This window comes from Martes martes (assembly GCF_963455335.1).
Source record: "Martes martes genome assembly, chromosome: 14".
Classification (NCBI taxonomy): Eukaryota; Metazoa; Chordata; class Mammalia; order Carnivora; family Mustelidae; genus Martes; species Martes martes.
Genome location: NC_137902.1, coordinates 7,891,090 through 7,908,359, shown reverse-complemented (window position 1 = coordinate 7,908,359; position 17,270 = coordinate 7,891,090). Strand labels below are relative to the sequence as shown.

Below are 17,270 nucleotides of genomic sequence, written 5' to 3'. Positions count from 1 at the left end.
TTCAGGCGGCATGTGTGGGAAGGTGTATTTTAGAACACCTGTTGGCAGTGAAATCAGGCTTCATGGGGGCTGATTCGGGAAGTTAGAACCACAACAGGAGCCCCGACCTAGTCATTATGTCCCCGTGGGGGCTGTGCTGAAGGCCCACACACAGCTTGCAGGCAACACTCCACTCTCTGCCGTTAACCCCACCTCACCCACAGGGGTGGGGGGCACCCAAGGGCTAGGGGGCAGTGGCTGGCCTGTCAAAGCAGCTACCTCACATTGTAAGAGCACGTGCAGAGATTTTGTTCTCAGGGCATTCGGGGAAATGAGAGAGCACTGGAGAAAAATAATAAATCCCCATAAGGACAAACAGCCCTAAAGAGGTTTTCAATGACTCTCTGACTTCCCCTTGCCTGAAGTCAGGAGGGTGGGTCTGTCCACACTTGAGCTCAGGGTGCCTGCCCTCTCCCTGGGCTGTGCCTCCTTGGGGCGAAGGATGAAGTAGCCGGGAAAGATGACAAGGACCAAAGGACAGCCCAGCCAGCTGCTCCCTGCTGGATGACAGTCCAGCAAGGGGACCCCCTGTGGGGCACAGTAAAGGCAAGGCAGGTCTTCACCTGAACCCCTCTGGGTCCGTCCTGTGTGCTGAGCAACGTTCTGGGCCGGGAGGAGGGGAGAGGAGAGACCAAGCCCCTTCTAATCTGGGGATTCTGCTCAAGGAGGGGCAGGCAAATAACACCCAAGGAAACAAGTCACCCGCATTCAGGGAGGGACAGCGCCCCATGAGAGTTAAGAGGGGCCAGTTACACAAGTCCGGCTGGGAGTTTCCAAGAGAACCTAGAAGCTATAAACAGAAAAGTGAAATGATCCAGTAAATATTTTTTTTTAAAGATTTTATTTATTTATTTGACAGACAGAGATCACAAGGAGGCAGAGAGGCAGGCAGAGAGAGGAGGAAGCAGGCTCCCCGCTGAGCAGAAAGCCCGATGTGGGGCTCGATCCCAGGGTCCTGGGATCATGACCAGAGCCGAGGGCCTTCCAATTTTTGACTGAAAGCACAGGTAACTGTGAACACTTCCTCTTTAATAAAGGATAACTGCACTTATGGAGAGAGCGTTCAAGGCATTGGCTGACAGCTCCTCTCACTGCTGCACGAAAACAGGCCCACGGCCATTGGGACACAGCCCGGCGAGGCTTCACTTGGCTTCCATGGAAGCCCGGACCCTGTTCACGGAGCCGCAGGCGCTCACGCTCCTACAGGTCATTCCTGTGAAACCTGGAGACTTCATCCTCTTGAGATCCACAATGTCTAGTCCTACACAGCCCAAAGTTTCTTATCAGCTGTCATTAAAAAACAGCCCTACTTACACAAACCAAACTTGGGACTTCACTAATGTTAGTTCTAGAAACACGCTGCCGGAATGCTGGCCTGCAAAGTGCGACTGGGTGAGCAGCCTCAAGCTCTGTGGGTGCGGCTGAGTGTGGAGGGAGGACGGAAGAGCGGGCGCGGCGAGCCGGGGCTCGGATCAGACACCCCTGAGCCCGCGAGCTCCTGGCCAGGGGCCTCGTCCGCCCTTGCCGGTCCCCAGCGGCGCAGCAGCTGCCTGCAGCATGCTTTCGGGGGCTGCCGAGAGCGTGAGGTGTTGGTGCTGCGCTCAGGTGGCCCAGGTCTCCGAGAGGAAGGACCACGTCCCTCCCGGCAAGCCGGAGGAGACGGCGCATGCGCAGACGGGGTTCGGAACGCACGGAATTACAGAGCAGCCGGGAGAGATGCTGAAATACCGAGAGGCACACAGGACAGAGGGTGACCAAAGGCTGAACTGGGAAGGGAGGGAACGGCAGGAGGCGGAGCAGGAGCTACAGCGCCCCTCCCCAACAGAGATGCCAACTCGCTAACCCTGGGAGCTGGAAACTCTCAGGCTACCTGCTAAAAGGAAACGAAGCTTGCAGACATAATTAAGGTTGCTTGAGATGGGAGATGATCCTGGAGCATCCACGAGGGCCCAGTGTCATCGCGAGCTCCTTAAAAGTGGAAGAGGGAAGTGCTCGCTTCGGCAGCACATATACTAAAATTGGAACGATACAGAGAAGATTAGCATGGCCCCTGCGCAAGGATGACACGCAAAAAGTGGAAGAGGGAAGCGGAAGAAGGACCCAGAGGCTTAGGAAGAATGCAGGCACCTCTAGAAGCTGGAAATGACAAAGACACAGACGCTCCCCTCCAGCTCCAGAAGGGGCACGGCCCTGCCCACACCGTGATTTAGTCCAAGGGGCCTTCTGTCCTCCAGAACCGGAAGAGAGTAAGAGGGTGTGTGGCCCACATAAGATGTGACAGCAGCATGAGGAGTCGATCCTCATGGATCCTGCCGGACTTATGCGGGCTGGCAGGATGGAGGGCAGGGGTGGCCGGCGGGGGGACCTGCCCGACGAAAGGCAAGAAGCCAAGAACTGCGCGGTGTATCAGCTGTGCAGGGAGGAGCTCGCCTGTCTGGAGCAGGACCTTCACAGTAGTGAAGGCCAAGGTCACATGACCCTTGAGCCCCAGATAAGGAGGCCGAGACATGAAGTGCTGGGCCCAAGAGAGCCATTAAAGGTCTGACCTAGGGAGAGCCACAGAACAGCCTGGAAGGGGCGTGTATGCTAGTGAGAAGCACTGGTGGAGGGGAAGAGGACAAAAGCCACTGGCTGTTGATGCGGCTGGAGGTTGGCGCCCTCCTCCTGCCCAACCCAGACAGATGACACGAAGGGGCAGAGCCCAACAGGTGGAGGCAGGCCGACCCGGCTCCGAGTACCAGCAGCCTTTGCACTAAGGGCTTTTTGCAGAAGACACATATCCTGAGTATCCCGTCAGGCTCTCTCTCTAAGACAAGCATCTGAGGCATCGCCCTTCCTGGTGGGACACATGGGGCTAATGCATTTGCAACACCATGCAGGGTGTGCGACCCAAGCTCAACGAATCACAGGCTGCATCTCTGGCTGGAACAACGACCAAAGCCACCAGAACCCTCCTGTGCCGCTGGTACCTGGATGTTGAGTCTCCCTCGGTGCGCCCCGAGGCCGTAGCGCTTGGAGGTAGAGGCGTGAAGCTGGAAGTCTGTGATTTTTAAGGTTTCCAGACCGAGAGGCGGGCAACCTAGAAAGGACAGTGCTTGTTAAAAACAAAGACAGATGTTCAAAGGCGAGTTTCTGGTTTTCTAAATCTGGCCTCCCCTTTTCCCATTTGCCCCTGAACCGCCCCCCGCCCCAGGGCATGTCCGGCATGTCCAGACAGATGCGCTCAACTCCACCATCCACAGTGTGCCAACCGCCTCTCTCGTCGGCACTTCCTCTCTGGCTGTCTGTGCTCTGATACTCCTTCTCTCTGTTGCTGTCCCTGCTACTGTTTGAGGCTGTTTCCAATTAACGACTCAGCCAGGGAGCGCTATTGGTCGGAAATTTCGGAGCGATCCCGTGGTTGAGTTCTGCAGATTAATCAGAGCATGTTGATTTTGCTTCGGCAACTCTGGCCTTGGTATTGTGCATGCTAATGAGCAAGGCCATATAAATAGGAAAAAAAAAAAAATCAATTGTTTTCCATTCTTGGCAAAACTGGCAGTTCTGAGAACAGCTACGAGCTACAGTGTGGTCCAAGCCGCTCCTGGAATAAGACGCCGGCATGTGGGCAGGCCCTTGGCGAGACTCCCCGTCCAGACCAGCGTCCCTGCGGGTGAGAGCTTTAGCAACAGCTCGGGGCCGGATCCCATGGCCTCCGGACCCCCGAGCTGTTGTTCTTACCGCTCAGCCCACCTTGAGGCTGGAAGTCTCCAAGTGATGCTATCGTCTCCTCCGATCTGACCCTTGTTAAAAAAAAATACCATCTCTGGGGGAGAAGCAGAATCTATTTCTACTAGAAGCGTGAGAAATCCCTCCTGTGAGAGACATGTTTGAAAAGCCGTGCGGCTCACTGCTGAGATGGGTGTGTCCCCGGGGACCTGAGCCGGTGCGGGTATCTGTCCATCCATGACAAACCCTGGCAGGGAACAAAAGCCCTCTGGCCTCCGGATGCTGGGGGAGATCGGCAAGACAGGAGCTGCGACTGGTGCGCTGCGGGCCGCTGGGGACAAAAGTCGGCCTAGGGGGGCCGCCGTCAGAGGGACTCAGACCCGCCAGGCCCCGAGACACTTACTAGTCCTCCCCTCGAGTCCTCAAGGAGGAAGGCGAGGCCCCGAGACTCAAGGTGAGCCTTCCCAGGCATCCCTTCCAGCACCAGGGCTGGACCTTGGATGCTGGCCTCCAGATTCTTGGCTCCAGGCTGCTTCCTGATCCTGCCACGTCTGCCATGTGGCTGCCTGGGCTGGTTCACATGCACGAGCCATCTCTGCGGGGAGGAGGGGGCAGAGGGACCGGGGCCCAGAGTGGTGAGCAGCACCAAGAGGGGAGTAACGGTGCCCCTGCTGCCCACGGACACAGGAGGAGACCCCAGGAGGCTTCAGGTGGCACTGTGAGCAATGGTGCTCCAGCTGGATTCTGCCAGAGGGGGCCACACCTCAAGCTGGGGGCCACGGGAGCAGGAGCCATGCAGTGAATGGGGGCAGAGGGTGTGGATCCGGTGGGGACCACAGAACGAATGGGGAGGGCATGCAGCCAGGGTGGGATATGGCCCGGGGGATCTAGGCAGCAAGCAGGCCTGAGCACCCAAGGCTGACCTCACAGAGGGTATTCTAGTTATCATAACCTCCTTCCCTCACTAGGATCTGCCCTGGGCACTTTCCCAGCCTCTGACGCACATGGGTGGCTTTCCTTGGTCCCAATGCTAAGAGAGTAATTCTCCATCATGCCTGCTGGAAACTGACCAAGTGTCAGAGCACTGAGCAAAGATATTTCTTACACACTTACTCAGAAATCCACGTGGCCTGCCTCCACCAGTTGTACATGGTCATGCAACGTGTTCGTGCTGACCAGCAGTAGCCACACCTGCCCCTCTGCAGCTCGGCCCCTGGGCTCAGGCTGTGAGATCCAGAGCCTGAGCCCCCACGCTGTCCCACAGTGGCCTCAGGATGGACAGCACCTTCTTTCCATGCTGCTCGCCTCTCAGGGCCATATCCCTCGAGCCTCTCAGACCTCAGTGGTCATTGGTAGGCACCTGAGGCCCTGGTCGAGATTCAGGGCAAGGACTGAGGGTCAGGATCACTTCCTACCCTCTCTGGGAGGTTAGATTCCAGAATGTTCTTCAACCTGCCTCTCAGCCCTGGCCCTGACCCTGGGCTCAGGGCTTCCTCAGCTAGAGATGCTGCCCACTGTCCCCAGTTCTTACCACTCTCCTACTGTTCCCCTCTCCTCCTTGTCACCTAGTCCCAGCCCACCCTGCTTCAGACACATCAGCATCCGCAGGAAAACCCACATCGCCTGGGCCCTGACACCTCACTGGCTGGTCAGTGCTTCTGCTGGATGATTCCCTGTGTCCTGGGAGTGGCCTCTGCATCTCGATTCTGCCAGAAATGCCAGCTTTGGTTTCAGACCCGGACAGAGAAGAGGGCATTGGTCTGTCCCTCCCATGTCCTGGGGCTCCATTCAGAAGCCCGGTCTTCTCACACGAGCATCAAAAATTCAGAAAGGATTCACTGCCATTTCAGTGAGACTCTCTCACAGCTCTGTCAAACGTGTTCACATCCCCTGGTCCCTCCCTCTTAGCAGAAAACACAGCAGGTGCTGAATTTCAGGTACTTCTTGGAGCTAACACCTCTGATTCCTCATTTAGGTAGTCAGGTAGACAACCAAACTACATATTATTTATTAGTTAAATAAGGAAGAATAATTGTTACCCAAAGCATTTCTTCCAGGAAAAGAGAACATCTCATATGCACACACATACGTTAATTCAAAAGGGAACTGAATACGATTGCATATGCACCAAGATCATTCTTACGTTGATAAGTGGACGCCCCACACATCCTCTCACCAGGATACACAAGGTGGGGAAGAAAGTGCCCAGAAGTGGGGTGTTTATCGACTGCACATCTAATATCAACCCAAAAGCTCAATGCCGGCCCTCTCGAGGGGCTCAACCATCAGGCCCACAAAGCAAGTGTGGACCCAGAGTCAGCACCGCTGTCAGCTGCCCCATCCAACAAACGTCCACTCTTGCCCACTCTTGATATGATGTGACGGTGTGGGCCAGAAAAGTCACTCCTTTGGTCCACAGCACAGCTGATGACGTCTTTGGTGAGGAGCCCAGATAAACACACACACACACTCAGCCTGCACTCAAATGCCGGCTTCCCTGAATCCTAATAAGGATGTTTTCTTTCCTTATCAGAAGACACCATCTTCAGAGAATTTGGTTTTGTTTGGAAGCCATGCCATTACTAAAGACACTAGAGGCAGCCCCACACTGAGAAAGGCCATGGCAAAGTGACCGACGCACAGAGGTCGCTGGGGCATCTCTGGCTGTTAGAAACCAACAGTGGTTAACGTAAGCAGGAATGGAGATTCCTGGGGGCATGGTAGGAAGCTCCCAGAAGGGGCCAAGGCAGGGACACGGGACAGGTGCAGGGGGTGCCCCAAGAGCCCTATCACCCAGCCTGCAGAAACCATGGACCATGTACCCCCGGAGGACCAGACAAAAACCTACAACACTTCCCGCCACCCCACCCCCAGTGGCTGCACCCAGCGCCACACTCCTCCTCCCAGAGAAGGCCTGGCCCTGGCATCACCAGTCTGCCCACCAAAGTCAGGTGCTGTCGGCAGGGGGTGGATGCCAGTCTCCAGCTTCCCGCTGCGCAAGCGCTGGAGGGGGGCATCTGGAGCCTGCGCAGCCCTGTGGGGGGGTGGGGGGTCCCACACCGCCCCCCGCTCCCCACCCCCCCACCCCCCTGGTGAGATGCGTTCTCCAGCCCCACGTGCCCCTCCCCTCTTTTGGATTCTGCATTCTGCACTCTGGCTTCGCTCCCCAGGCACCGTGGCTCTCCTCCTTCGGTGGCCTCCTCTCCCTCCCCGAGTCCTCTCCCTCTTGGCTACTCCCGCCCCAGAGTTGCTGCAGCGTAAGTCTTAGTCGGCTCGGGCTGCTGTAACGAAGCCCCATGGCAGGAGGCTTAGACACAGAAGTTTATCGCTCGCCTGTCTGGAGGCTGGAACGCCCAAGATGAGGCATCGGCAGGGCTGCCCTCTGCTGGGGCAGGTCAGGGGTGGGGGGGGGCCTGCCTGGTTCTCAGCTGCCCCTTGTCACCCAACCGCACGTGGGGGAAGAGGCAAGGGGGCTCTCTGGGGTCCCTCTCAGGAGGGCACTAACCCTGCTCATGAGGGGTCCAACCTCAGGACAGAAGCCAAAGCCCCTGCCTCCTCAGACCATCACCTTCGGGGCTAGGATTTCAACCTAGGAATTCTGGGAGTCGGGCGGTCCCATTGTTCAGGCCCCAGTGATGATATTTCCATTCCTCCCCTTCCGTCTTCCTGGTTCAGGGAGCCTTTTCCTCCCCTGCAGCTCAGAGTTGTCACCCTCTGGCTCTCAGAGCGTCGTCCTTCCCTTGCCCCTGAGCAGGTCCCGCAGGCGCCCCGGCTGCATCCACGCAACGACAGACGCCAACGCCGCCCGCAGCGGTCAAGTCGCCCGTTTGAGGTTTCAACTCAGGACCCTCCCGGGAGTGTCTCTGGAGACCAGACCGTTCCGCCACCTTCCATATGTGAGGCCTGCTTGGCAGCAGAAGGCCGTCCCACTCCAGATGTGACTGTCATCACGGACGTGTCCCCACCGCCTTCCACAGCCCACTGCTGAAGCCGCTCTCCAAGGCTGCGGTGACCTTCTCCTCCTCCTCAGCAGACTGTCCCTGCACACTCAGATGGCAGAAGCCATCTGATGGGGGGGGTCACGGAGGCGCTTCTGCTGTCTTAACCCGTGAAATTCCCCTCTGTCCCTCCGCCCCCCACCGGACCTTCTCCTTCCTCAGTTCTTGCGCTCCCTTCCTGCCACGACGTGCCTGCTTGACGTGGGCTTTGCCATGACCATCCGTGAAACTTGGCTCAACACACGTTTACTGCAGCCCCACCCGCAGGGCTGGGGCACCACCATGTCCGCTCAGCTCCACAGAGACACACGCTACACCAGCTGGGAGCTCCCTGCCTCACATTTACAACTTTTTTTTTTTTTTTAATTAATACAATGTTTACACATAAAGTAGTGTACGTAGTACAACCTCTCTATCCCACCTGCCTTGATGCAACGGTCGACAAGGCAACAATCCCAGGTCAAAACCACGTTATTCTGGACAAAAGGTTCCTAGGCCTATCGTAATGATTTACATTGAAAGTCTGACACAGGGATCTCCACATTTAGGAAAATGAAGGGTTTTTCCCATACTGAAGGATGGGACAATGGAGGACAGCACAAATAGCTTTTGATTTAGAGATTCTAAGTTAATTCAAAATACAGAGCACTGCAATGTCCGTATTAAATACTTAACTCGGATGAATTTCAGTACATTTCCACCTGATTCATTTTTCCCCTCTTCTTCCTACCCTGCGAACATCATCCTTAAGGCTCTCGGCAGGTCTAGTTAAGGTCTGCAATGAGCAAAACGAGCTGCCCCTCCACCGGCAAAGCAGAACAATGCTGCATTGGAAAGAATACTGCAGAGGACAATTAAGAAATCGCTGCCTAGCACACTCGGCCGCTCGGGAGAAAGGTGCAGGTAGAAAATCGAAAACATACAGAACAGTGCGGAGGCCTCAGACCCAGTCGGGTGAGGCCTGTCTCCCCTGTTGCTACGGAACTAAAACTCCCTCAGGTCCCCCACGCTGCAGAGGTCTACAGAAGGTCCCGGGGACCATTTCTCCCTCCAGCTGCACTCCAAGCTATCAAAGTCCGAGAGTCATACAAAGAAAAGGAGCCGGAAATGGCAGGCTGACCATATCTGGCCACCAGGCTCCAAGACCTCGGGCCAAAGCTCCAGACCGCCTCCCACTGCTTGAGGTGACATCTGGAGAACTTCAGTGACTCAGCTGGTCCCTGGTTTTGGACATAACAGGGGACAGCTGCTAACATTATAACCCCAGGGGCAGAAAGCAGCCAGACAGAATCCACAGGATGAATCAGCCTCCACATCTTCAAAATCAGAACTCGGGGAGAAGGCAGAGAGGGTAGAAAAGAGACAAACCGTGAGCCCAGCTCTGGTCCCTGGCTTGTCCAGCTGCTGGAGAGGAACAAGACAGTGATACTCAGATCAACACGAGACTTCTCACTGGCCACCTGTGCACCGCAGGGCTCAGGAAAAACAAATCAGAATCTAGAATCTGCTACTGGTCAACAGTCCAGGTAACTAAAGGCATTTTAAGAGATCTAATACTTAGAACATGTATCCCTTCCCACCAGAACCAGACACTCTTGCTGAAAGAACTTCTGGAATAAGGAGCCAGAGACACAGAGACCCACAGACACACACAGCAGATGCGAAGAGTCGAGTACTCTATGCAGTACCCAGAGTTACAGGGCAAGGTCCGAATGGAGGGTGTAAGTTAGAATTCTGGGTCTGGGGCACCCACCCCAACATCCCACCCCCAAAACCCCCATCCATCTGGGGGGCAGCCGTCATGACAGACAAGTCACGAGAAGTATTTTAAAAGACTAACGATGTGGGGAGCGATAGGGCAAACGTGCAGGCAACCTCCCTGAGCCCGATGCTCTGAAGGCATCTTGTGATTTCATCTCCCCAAGGACAGGGAGAGAAGGGCGTCCTCATCCCCATTTTACACGTACACAAACAAGACTGGAGGAGGCTTCTGCAGAGTTTAACAGCTAAGTATGCGGGTTATAATTTGAAGATCGGGTACGCCGTACGAGCCCAGGCACGGCTGGGACGCCACCTGCTTGACTTGAAAAGGCAAGAGCGGGAGGCAAATGCAAGTTTCGTGGTGGTGTTTGGGGTCACGATGGAGAAAGGCACTGGGGCCGGCCGGGCATCCCCAGCTGGCCAAGCAGAGCTCAGAGGCCCAGGCCAGTGGGCCTTCTGTGATCATCAGCTCAAAGCAGAGCGAAGAATTCTCCAAGACCTCGAGAGCACCGCAGGGACAAGTGCACAGCCCTATTGTCGCCATAAATCGAAGAGCTCTGACGTATGACGTTCTGTCCCTCACCTTTCTGGAGCTGACATGCCCTTCGATGGATGAGAAGGTGGAGGCAGCCCTGCTGCGCTGGAGGGCAGGTCTGGGATGGCTCCTGGCACGTCTCAGACACGCCCAGCTTCCCAGAGGGGCAGGTCCCCCCTCAGGGTCTTGGGACAAGGAGTTCATGTCAGCCCTGTCCAGCCACCCTCGGAAAGCACCTCCCTGACTGCAGGCCTCCTTCCCCCAGTGTTCTCACCCTGACCCAACACCAGAATCAGAACCTCCTGGGGAGCTTTAAAAAAAACTGCAGTTTAGGGTCTCCTGGGTGGCTCCCTCATTAAGTGTCTGCCTTCAGCTCAGGTCATGATCTCAGGGTCCTGGGATCGAGTCCCGCATCGGGTCTCCCTGCTCCATGGAAAGCCTGCTTCTCCCTCTCCCACTCCCCCAGTTTGTGTTCTCTCTCCAGCTGTCTCTCTCTGTCAAATAAATAAATAAAATCTTAAAAGCAAAAACAAAAACAAAAAAACACTGCTGTTCAGAGCCCTCCCCAGAAACTCTAAGGAACACGACTGCAGAAGGGCCCTGGTCTCTACGGCTCCCAGGTGATTGTGAGACCATCAGAATCTGGCTGGTGTCTCTTCCCTTAAAGCTACAGAGGCTGGGAGCTCGCCTTGTGCCGGCCGTGTGGCTCAGGCATGGGAAATCCTCAGGGAGCAGTATCCGCGGGCTGAAGCCTCCTGCCCAGGCCGTGCCCAGGGCACCTGCATCACAGCGGCTCTGACTTCTGATCTGGTGGCTGCTCACTGAAAAGCCTCCAAGACTTTCTCCCTGACACCCACCCCTCTCATCCTACCCACCCCACCCCTGGCTAACAAAGACACAAAGCCTCCTGTTCTCTTCCCCGGGGCAGCAACCGCGAGTGTCCATCCCTGAAGCCCCAAAGCCATCAGTATTTCCCAAGTAAATGAGCGAATGTGTCTCATGATCCAACAGAACTGATCTTCCTTAGCTCGCACGCTGCGGAAAACTAATATTTCGTTCTTTCTATGTTGCTCATCAGGCCAAAAAAGGAGGAATTATTGTTTCAAAATTCAATCACCTGGGGCGCTTGGGTGGCTCAGTGGGTTAAGCCTCTGCCTTCGGCTCAGGTCATGATCTCAGGGTCCTGGGATTGAGCCCCGCATCTGGCTCTCTGCTCAGCAGGGAGCCTGCTTCCCTTCCTCTCTCTCTCTGCCTGCCTCTCCGCCTACTTGTGATCTCTGTCAAATAAATAAAATCTTTAAAAAAAAAAATTCAATCACCTGCTGATTATCCTTGTGAATTTTTCCATATCCAAAGACCACCTGCACTCTTACTTTGTATTTTTATTTAAATCAAGAATTTTAATGGAAATAAGTGACTGCAAAAGGAAGTCTTTTTCTAGAAGACAACAGAGGGAAATGTCTTCATGATCTTGCAGTAGGCGAAAGAAATTTAAACATGTAACAAAAAGCACTAAAGGAAAATACTGATGATTTGTCTGTATTAAATTAAGAACATCTGTTATTCAAAAGACACAGTTATCGGAGGTGAAGGGTGAGCCAGGAAGTGCAAGAAGATATTGCTGTGCGTACGTCTGACAAAGGACTCACAGCCACAGTGTTTCTTTTTAAAGATTTTATTTATTTATTTGACAGAGAGAGAGAGAGACAGTGAGAGCGAGAACACAAGCAGGGGGAGGACAGAGGGAGAAGTAGGCTTCCCACTGAGCAGGGAGCCCGATGTGGGGCTCAACCCCAGGACCCTGGGATCATGACCTGAGCCGAAGGCAGACGCTTAACGACTGAGCCACCCAGGTGCCCCCATCCACAGTATTTTTAAGAAAAGCAAACATACAAGGGCACCTGAGTGGCTCAGTCAGTTGAGTGTCTGCCTTCGGCTCAGGTCATGATCCCAGGGTCCTGGGATGGAATCCCGAGTCTGGCTCCCTCCTCAGCAGGGAGCCTGCTTCTCCCTCTCCCTCTGCCTGCTGCTCTCCCTGCTTGTGCTCACTCTCTCTCTCACTCTGACAAATAAATAAATAAATAAAATCTTAAAAAAAAAAAAAAAAGGCAAACATACAAAAAACCCTCCTATAAATCAATAAGAAAAACAATGAGCCAAAAGATCTGAGCAGGCATTCGCAAAAGAAAATATGCTGATGGTGAATGAGCATTGGTCATCTGTCTTCAGGAAAATGCCAATCAAGACCACAATGAAATGTTGGGACCCACACACCAATATCAATGCAGTTAAAAAGACAAATCAAATGTTGGCAAGGACGCGAAGCAACAATAGAGAGGTGTTAGCGGGGACAACCCACGTGGAAAACTCTCCAGGGGAATCTACTCAAGATATAAATGCACAGGCCCTGTGACCCAGCAACTCTACCACCGTGCTGACACCCAGCAGAATCTCATTCACACATACACCAAAAGACTTACACGCAGGAATGATCCCAAAAGCACTATTTGTGAGAGCCGAAAACTGAAAACAACCCCAACGTCCATTAACAAGAGAATGAATAAGTAAATGGGGGTATAACCATGCCACAGAATACTATAAATCCTTGAAAATACACAATAACATGAAGGAATCTCATAAACATACTATTAAGTGACAGCAATCAGACACACTGTACGATTCCATGAATATTAAGTTCAAAAACAGGCAAAAGTAATCTCTGATGGTGATTATCCTTGAGAGGGAACAGGGCTAGTGACTAACCGGGGTAGGAGGGAGGCCTCATTGGTCTGGTCACCTATTTCTTATCTAAATGATAGTTAATATAGTGCATTAACATTACCTGTGAGTGGAGCATATGACAATCCAATGTGTCATGCTCTTAAGATTTCCAGACTTTTCTGTGTGTGTTACACTTCAATAATAATAATAATAGTAATAATAAAAAGACTTTGCTTTTCCTGACTGCTACAGCATACTAATGCCAACTAAGTCTATTTGTCCAATTTTCAAAGGGGAAAAGAGAATTATGCTGAGTTAAAAAGCCAATCTCAAAAGTTACATACCATAAGGTTTACTTCATCTAACATTTTTGAAAACACAATATTGTAGAGATGAAGATCGGCCCAGAGGTTGTGAGGAGTTAAGGACTGCGGGATGTGGTATGTGGCTAGGAAGGTATGTCACAAGGAAGCCCCACAGTGAAGGCACAGCCCTGTATCTCTCTGTGATGGCATTCCCATGAAATGACAGATGTGGTACAAGGACACAGGACTATATGCACATATGCATACACACACAGAGATAATGGGTGGAATCTAAATATGTTTTATAAATTTTGTCATTGTACCACAGTTATGCAAAATGTCAGCACCAGAGGAGGCAGAGTAAAGGGTACATAGGACCCATGTGTTTGCAACTTCCCGTGGATCTCTAATCATTTCAAAATGAAAGTTTTTGTTTTGCTTTTTTTAGGATTCCTTAAAAAAAAAACACAAAACTTTCTCACAATGTGTTCCAGGTTATTTAACGTATCTTGTAAATTCACCAGTTGTACAGAAGTATCACGAACTTAGGGGAATTCTAGTTGAGACTTTTGCAACATCTCCCAAACAAAGATTCTCAAAAGGAAAGATTCTCAACAATGCTTCCACCTAGTGCCAGATGTGCAAGATTATTCCCTACAGCTGAGTCAGATGGAAACAGCTGGAGAAAAAATGGAGATGTCCAAAGGAGGGGCAGGAAACCCTTCATCCCTCTTGCGTGCCTCCATTTTGAAGTCCAGGTTCTACAGCAATGAGAAAATTGAAAATTGGACACCATCTCTAGTTTAGATCTGGCTTTCTGCAGTGGCCAGGTGCTTGCCTCTCCTCCCCAATCCCCATCAGCTTTCCACAACTGCTTGGATCAGAAACTCTCAGAAAACAACTGGACAGGAAGGAGGGACAACTGTCACACAGAAAGACAGTGTGGGGCAAAGACAAGAACACTGACGACAGCATAGGAAGGTAATTACAGTTCTCCCACGTATCCCATTAGAAAAGAGGATCTAAGAACTGCAGCCAGGAAAGAAATCAGCACCTCAGGGAAGCAAAAATATGTAGAAGATAAAGATCTGCTTGAAACTGAAAACTGTACTGAGCGTTTGCATGCTGACCCAGTCGAAACCTGTAGATCTGAGAAAGAGCTGCAACTGCCCCCCAGTGGAGGAAATCTGGCTGCATTTTGCCTCATTGAAAGATGAGTGAAGCACAAACACCGATGTGCCATCTGTGAAGGACAAAATTCCACAAAAAAGAACATGAGCTATAGCTCCCAAAAGACTTCAAGCAATAATGTATCTTTGAAAGTGATTTCATGTAATAATGAGGAAAATATTTTTCCTAGAAATTGTTCATCCTAAGTATAGAAAAAATATTTAAAATAAGGCCAGGAGCTCCTGGGTGACTCTGTCAGGCATCCAACTCTTGATTTTGGCTTAGGTCATGGTCTCAGGGTTGTAGGCTCGAGCCCCACGTCAGGTGCCACACTCAGCAGGGAGTCTACTTGAGATTCTCTCCCTCTCCCTCTGACCCTCTCTCTCTCCTTCCCTCTCTCTAAAATAAATAAATAAATCTTTAAAAGAAAATAAGGCCAAATATTAAGAAAACTACAAACCCAAAGGCAGAATTAAAACCTATGGAAAGAGCCATTATTTTTAACCTGGGATCTCTGCCAATGAAGTAAAGAAAAATAAGTGAAAAAGTTTAAGAAATGGAAAGAAAAAACAAAATTGCCATCATTTAGCCTACATTATGATTTGGTATTCAAATTCAAGTAAATACGCAAATAATTGTTTTTAGTAAGAGTTTAGCAATGTTGCTGGGTATAAATCAGCATAGAAAAAAATCAACAGCCTTCCCGTATACTGGCAATAAAGAGTCAGAAAACTGAAATTAAAAGCATCACAACATAGCAAATATCTAAGAATAAATCTAGTAAAGATGGGCAAGGTCCATTTATTGGGAGACATGTAAAAAGATTTAGCAAGTGGGGAGATATACCATGTTCATGGATTAGAAGACTTAATGTTGTAAATACATTAATTCTTCCCAAACTGATTTATGGAATCTATGAGACGGTCATCAAAATTCCGAAAGTTTTTGGAAAGGTATTCGAAGATCCTGACTGGGTGATGTAAATATACGTGTGTGCTCACACACATGTGCACATGTATGTCCATACAATGAGTCAAGAATAACCACAACTTTTGAAGAAAAACTAGGTCCTGCTCTACTGGATATCATGATGTGTTAAAATGCTGTAGTAGTTAGAAGAGTAAGGTATTTCTAGCCATACCCATGTATGGGTAGAAAAATGAATTAATGATAAAGAACAGCAAGACTGAAAACAAAGTCATACACCTATGGACTCTTAATCCCCAACAGACAGAGGCAGCTTTGCAAAACAGCATGGAAACAAGGAAAAAATAAAATTGAATTCTGACTTCATATCATAAATAAACAAAGTCCATCCAGGTATTTGAAGACCTAACTGTGGAAAATAAAAACAGAAAGCTTTAGAAGGCACTATAAAATATCTTCATGACTTTGGAGTAAGAAGGGATTTCTTACACAAGTCACAAATAGTAGCAACCTAAAAGAAAAAAAATCGATATTTTTGGCTACATGATAATTAAGAACTTCAGTTCATTAAGATCCCACAAGAATGAAAAGCAAAAAAAAAATATTTGCTACCAATATTATGAAATCAAAATTCAAACTCAGAATGGGTAAATCTGGAAGGAAAAAAATAGAATGGAAATGTCACCAGAAAAGATATTCAAATGACAAATCTATGAGAAGATGCTGAACCTCATTAATAATTAGGAAATGCAAACGAAATCACAGTGAGTCACCATCATACATCCGCCAGATTGGCAAATCCTAAAGTCTGATCATAGAACAGTTATTTAGAATGTGAAGCCTAGAGCCCACACAATGCTGACAGGAAGTGAGAATGGCGTGCCCCCTCCCTCACGGAGGGAAACAATTGAGCTTTTGTTCAACAGTGAAGCTAAACCCAGCTATTGCACATCTAAATGTATATTTACTTAGAGAAACTTAAGCCCATCGGGGTTAGGATGTATGCACGGGAGTTTTCATGGAGGCACTTTTCATAAAATGTAGGAACTGGAAGTAAGTCAAGCATCCATCGGCCCTGAAATGGATAAAAAAATTGTTGTGTAGTCTTATGATGGAATCCCACCCAGTGAGGAAAATGAAGGAACTCAACAAATATAGAACGTTAACAGAAAATTATAAGGTATGTATGATTGAATACACACAGCATAATTCTATTTCTATAAATTTCAAAATCAGGCCAAACTAACTTAGAGATAAAAATAAGTGGTAAAATTATGAAGAAAAGCTGTTAAAATTGGGGTAGAGGTCACCTCTATGGTGGAAGGGATAAAGATGTGATCGAGAAGATTGACAAATCTCTCCTTCTTGAGTTGGGTGATGGTGGCACAGGGAATGGCTTTATACATATTTGCTTGAAGAACATATATATCATTACATAATTTTTCTATGTCTGCTTCATTTCAAAATAGAAGTAGGAAATAGCCTACATGAAGCAGTAAGAGTGGATATTTTACACAGAAAATCACATCAGTGATGTGGTAACAAATTTGTCAAGATTTTGGAATGCATACTGAAAGGACAAAAAAAAAAGGGACAAATAGTACCACCAATTTTTTTGTTAGTGGAGGTCCTATAAAAGAGACAAAATTCCTTATATAACTTAAAATACTCTTACCACATGATCTAGTAATTGTGCTCCCTGGTATTTGCCCAAACGAGTTAAAAACGTGGCCACACAAAAACCTGCCCATGAATATTTATAACAGCTTTATTCATATAATTGCCAAAAGTTGGAAGCAACCAAGATGTCCTTGCATGGATGAGTGGATAAACAAACGTATGCACTATATCCAGACAATGGAATATTATTCAGTGATAAAAAGAAATGAGCTATCAGCCATGAAAAGGCATGGAGGAACTTGACGTGCATATGACTAAGTGAAAGAAATGAGAAAGCTGGATACTTCACGATTCCAACCACAGGAGATTATGGAAAAGGCAAAACTTGGAAAAGGCAAAAGTAAAAAGATCAGTGGTTTGCCAGAGGATCAGGGAAGGGAAACAGAAATAAGTAGGCAAAGGACCTACTTATTTAAGGATTTCTAG

The 17,270-nt window shown here is 49.9% G+C and overlaps 1 protein-coding gene across 1 annotated transcript in view; it reads right to left on the bottom strand.

The window, feature by feature from the left end:
• Positions 1–17,270, bottom strand: part of CPXM2 (carboxypeptidase X, M14 family member 2) — a gene marked incomplete at its 5' end in the record, with an annotated part of 127,750 nt that overhangs the window by 93,384 nt on the left and 17,096 nt on the right. Inside the window, one exon of the mRNA XM_080823667.1 lies at positions 3,009–3,118. Within this exon, the coding sequence (XP_080679793.1) occupies positions 3,009–3,118 (110 nt within the window). The remainder of the gene's footprint in view (positions 1–3,008; positions 3,119–17,270) is intronic.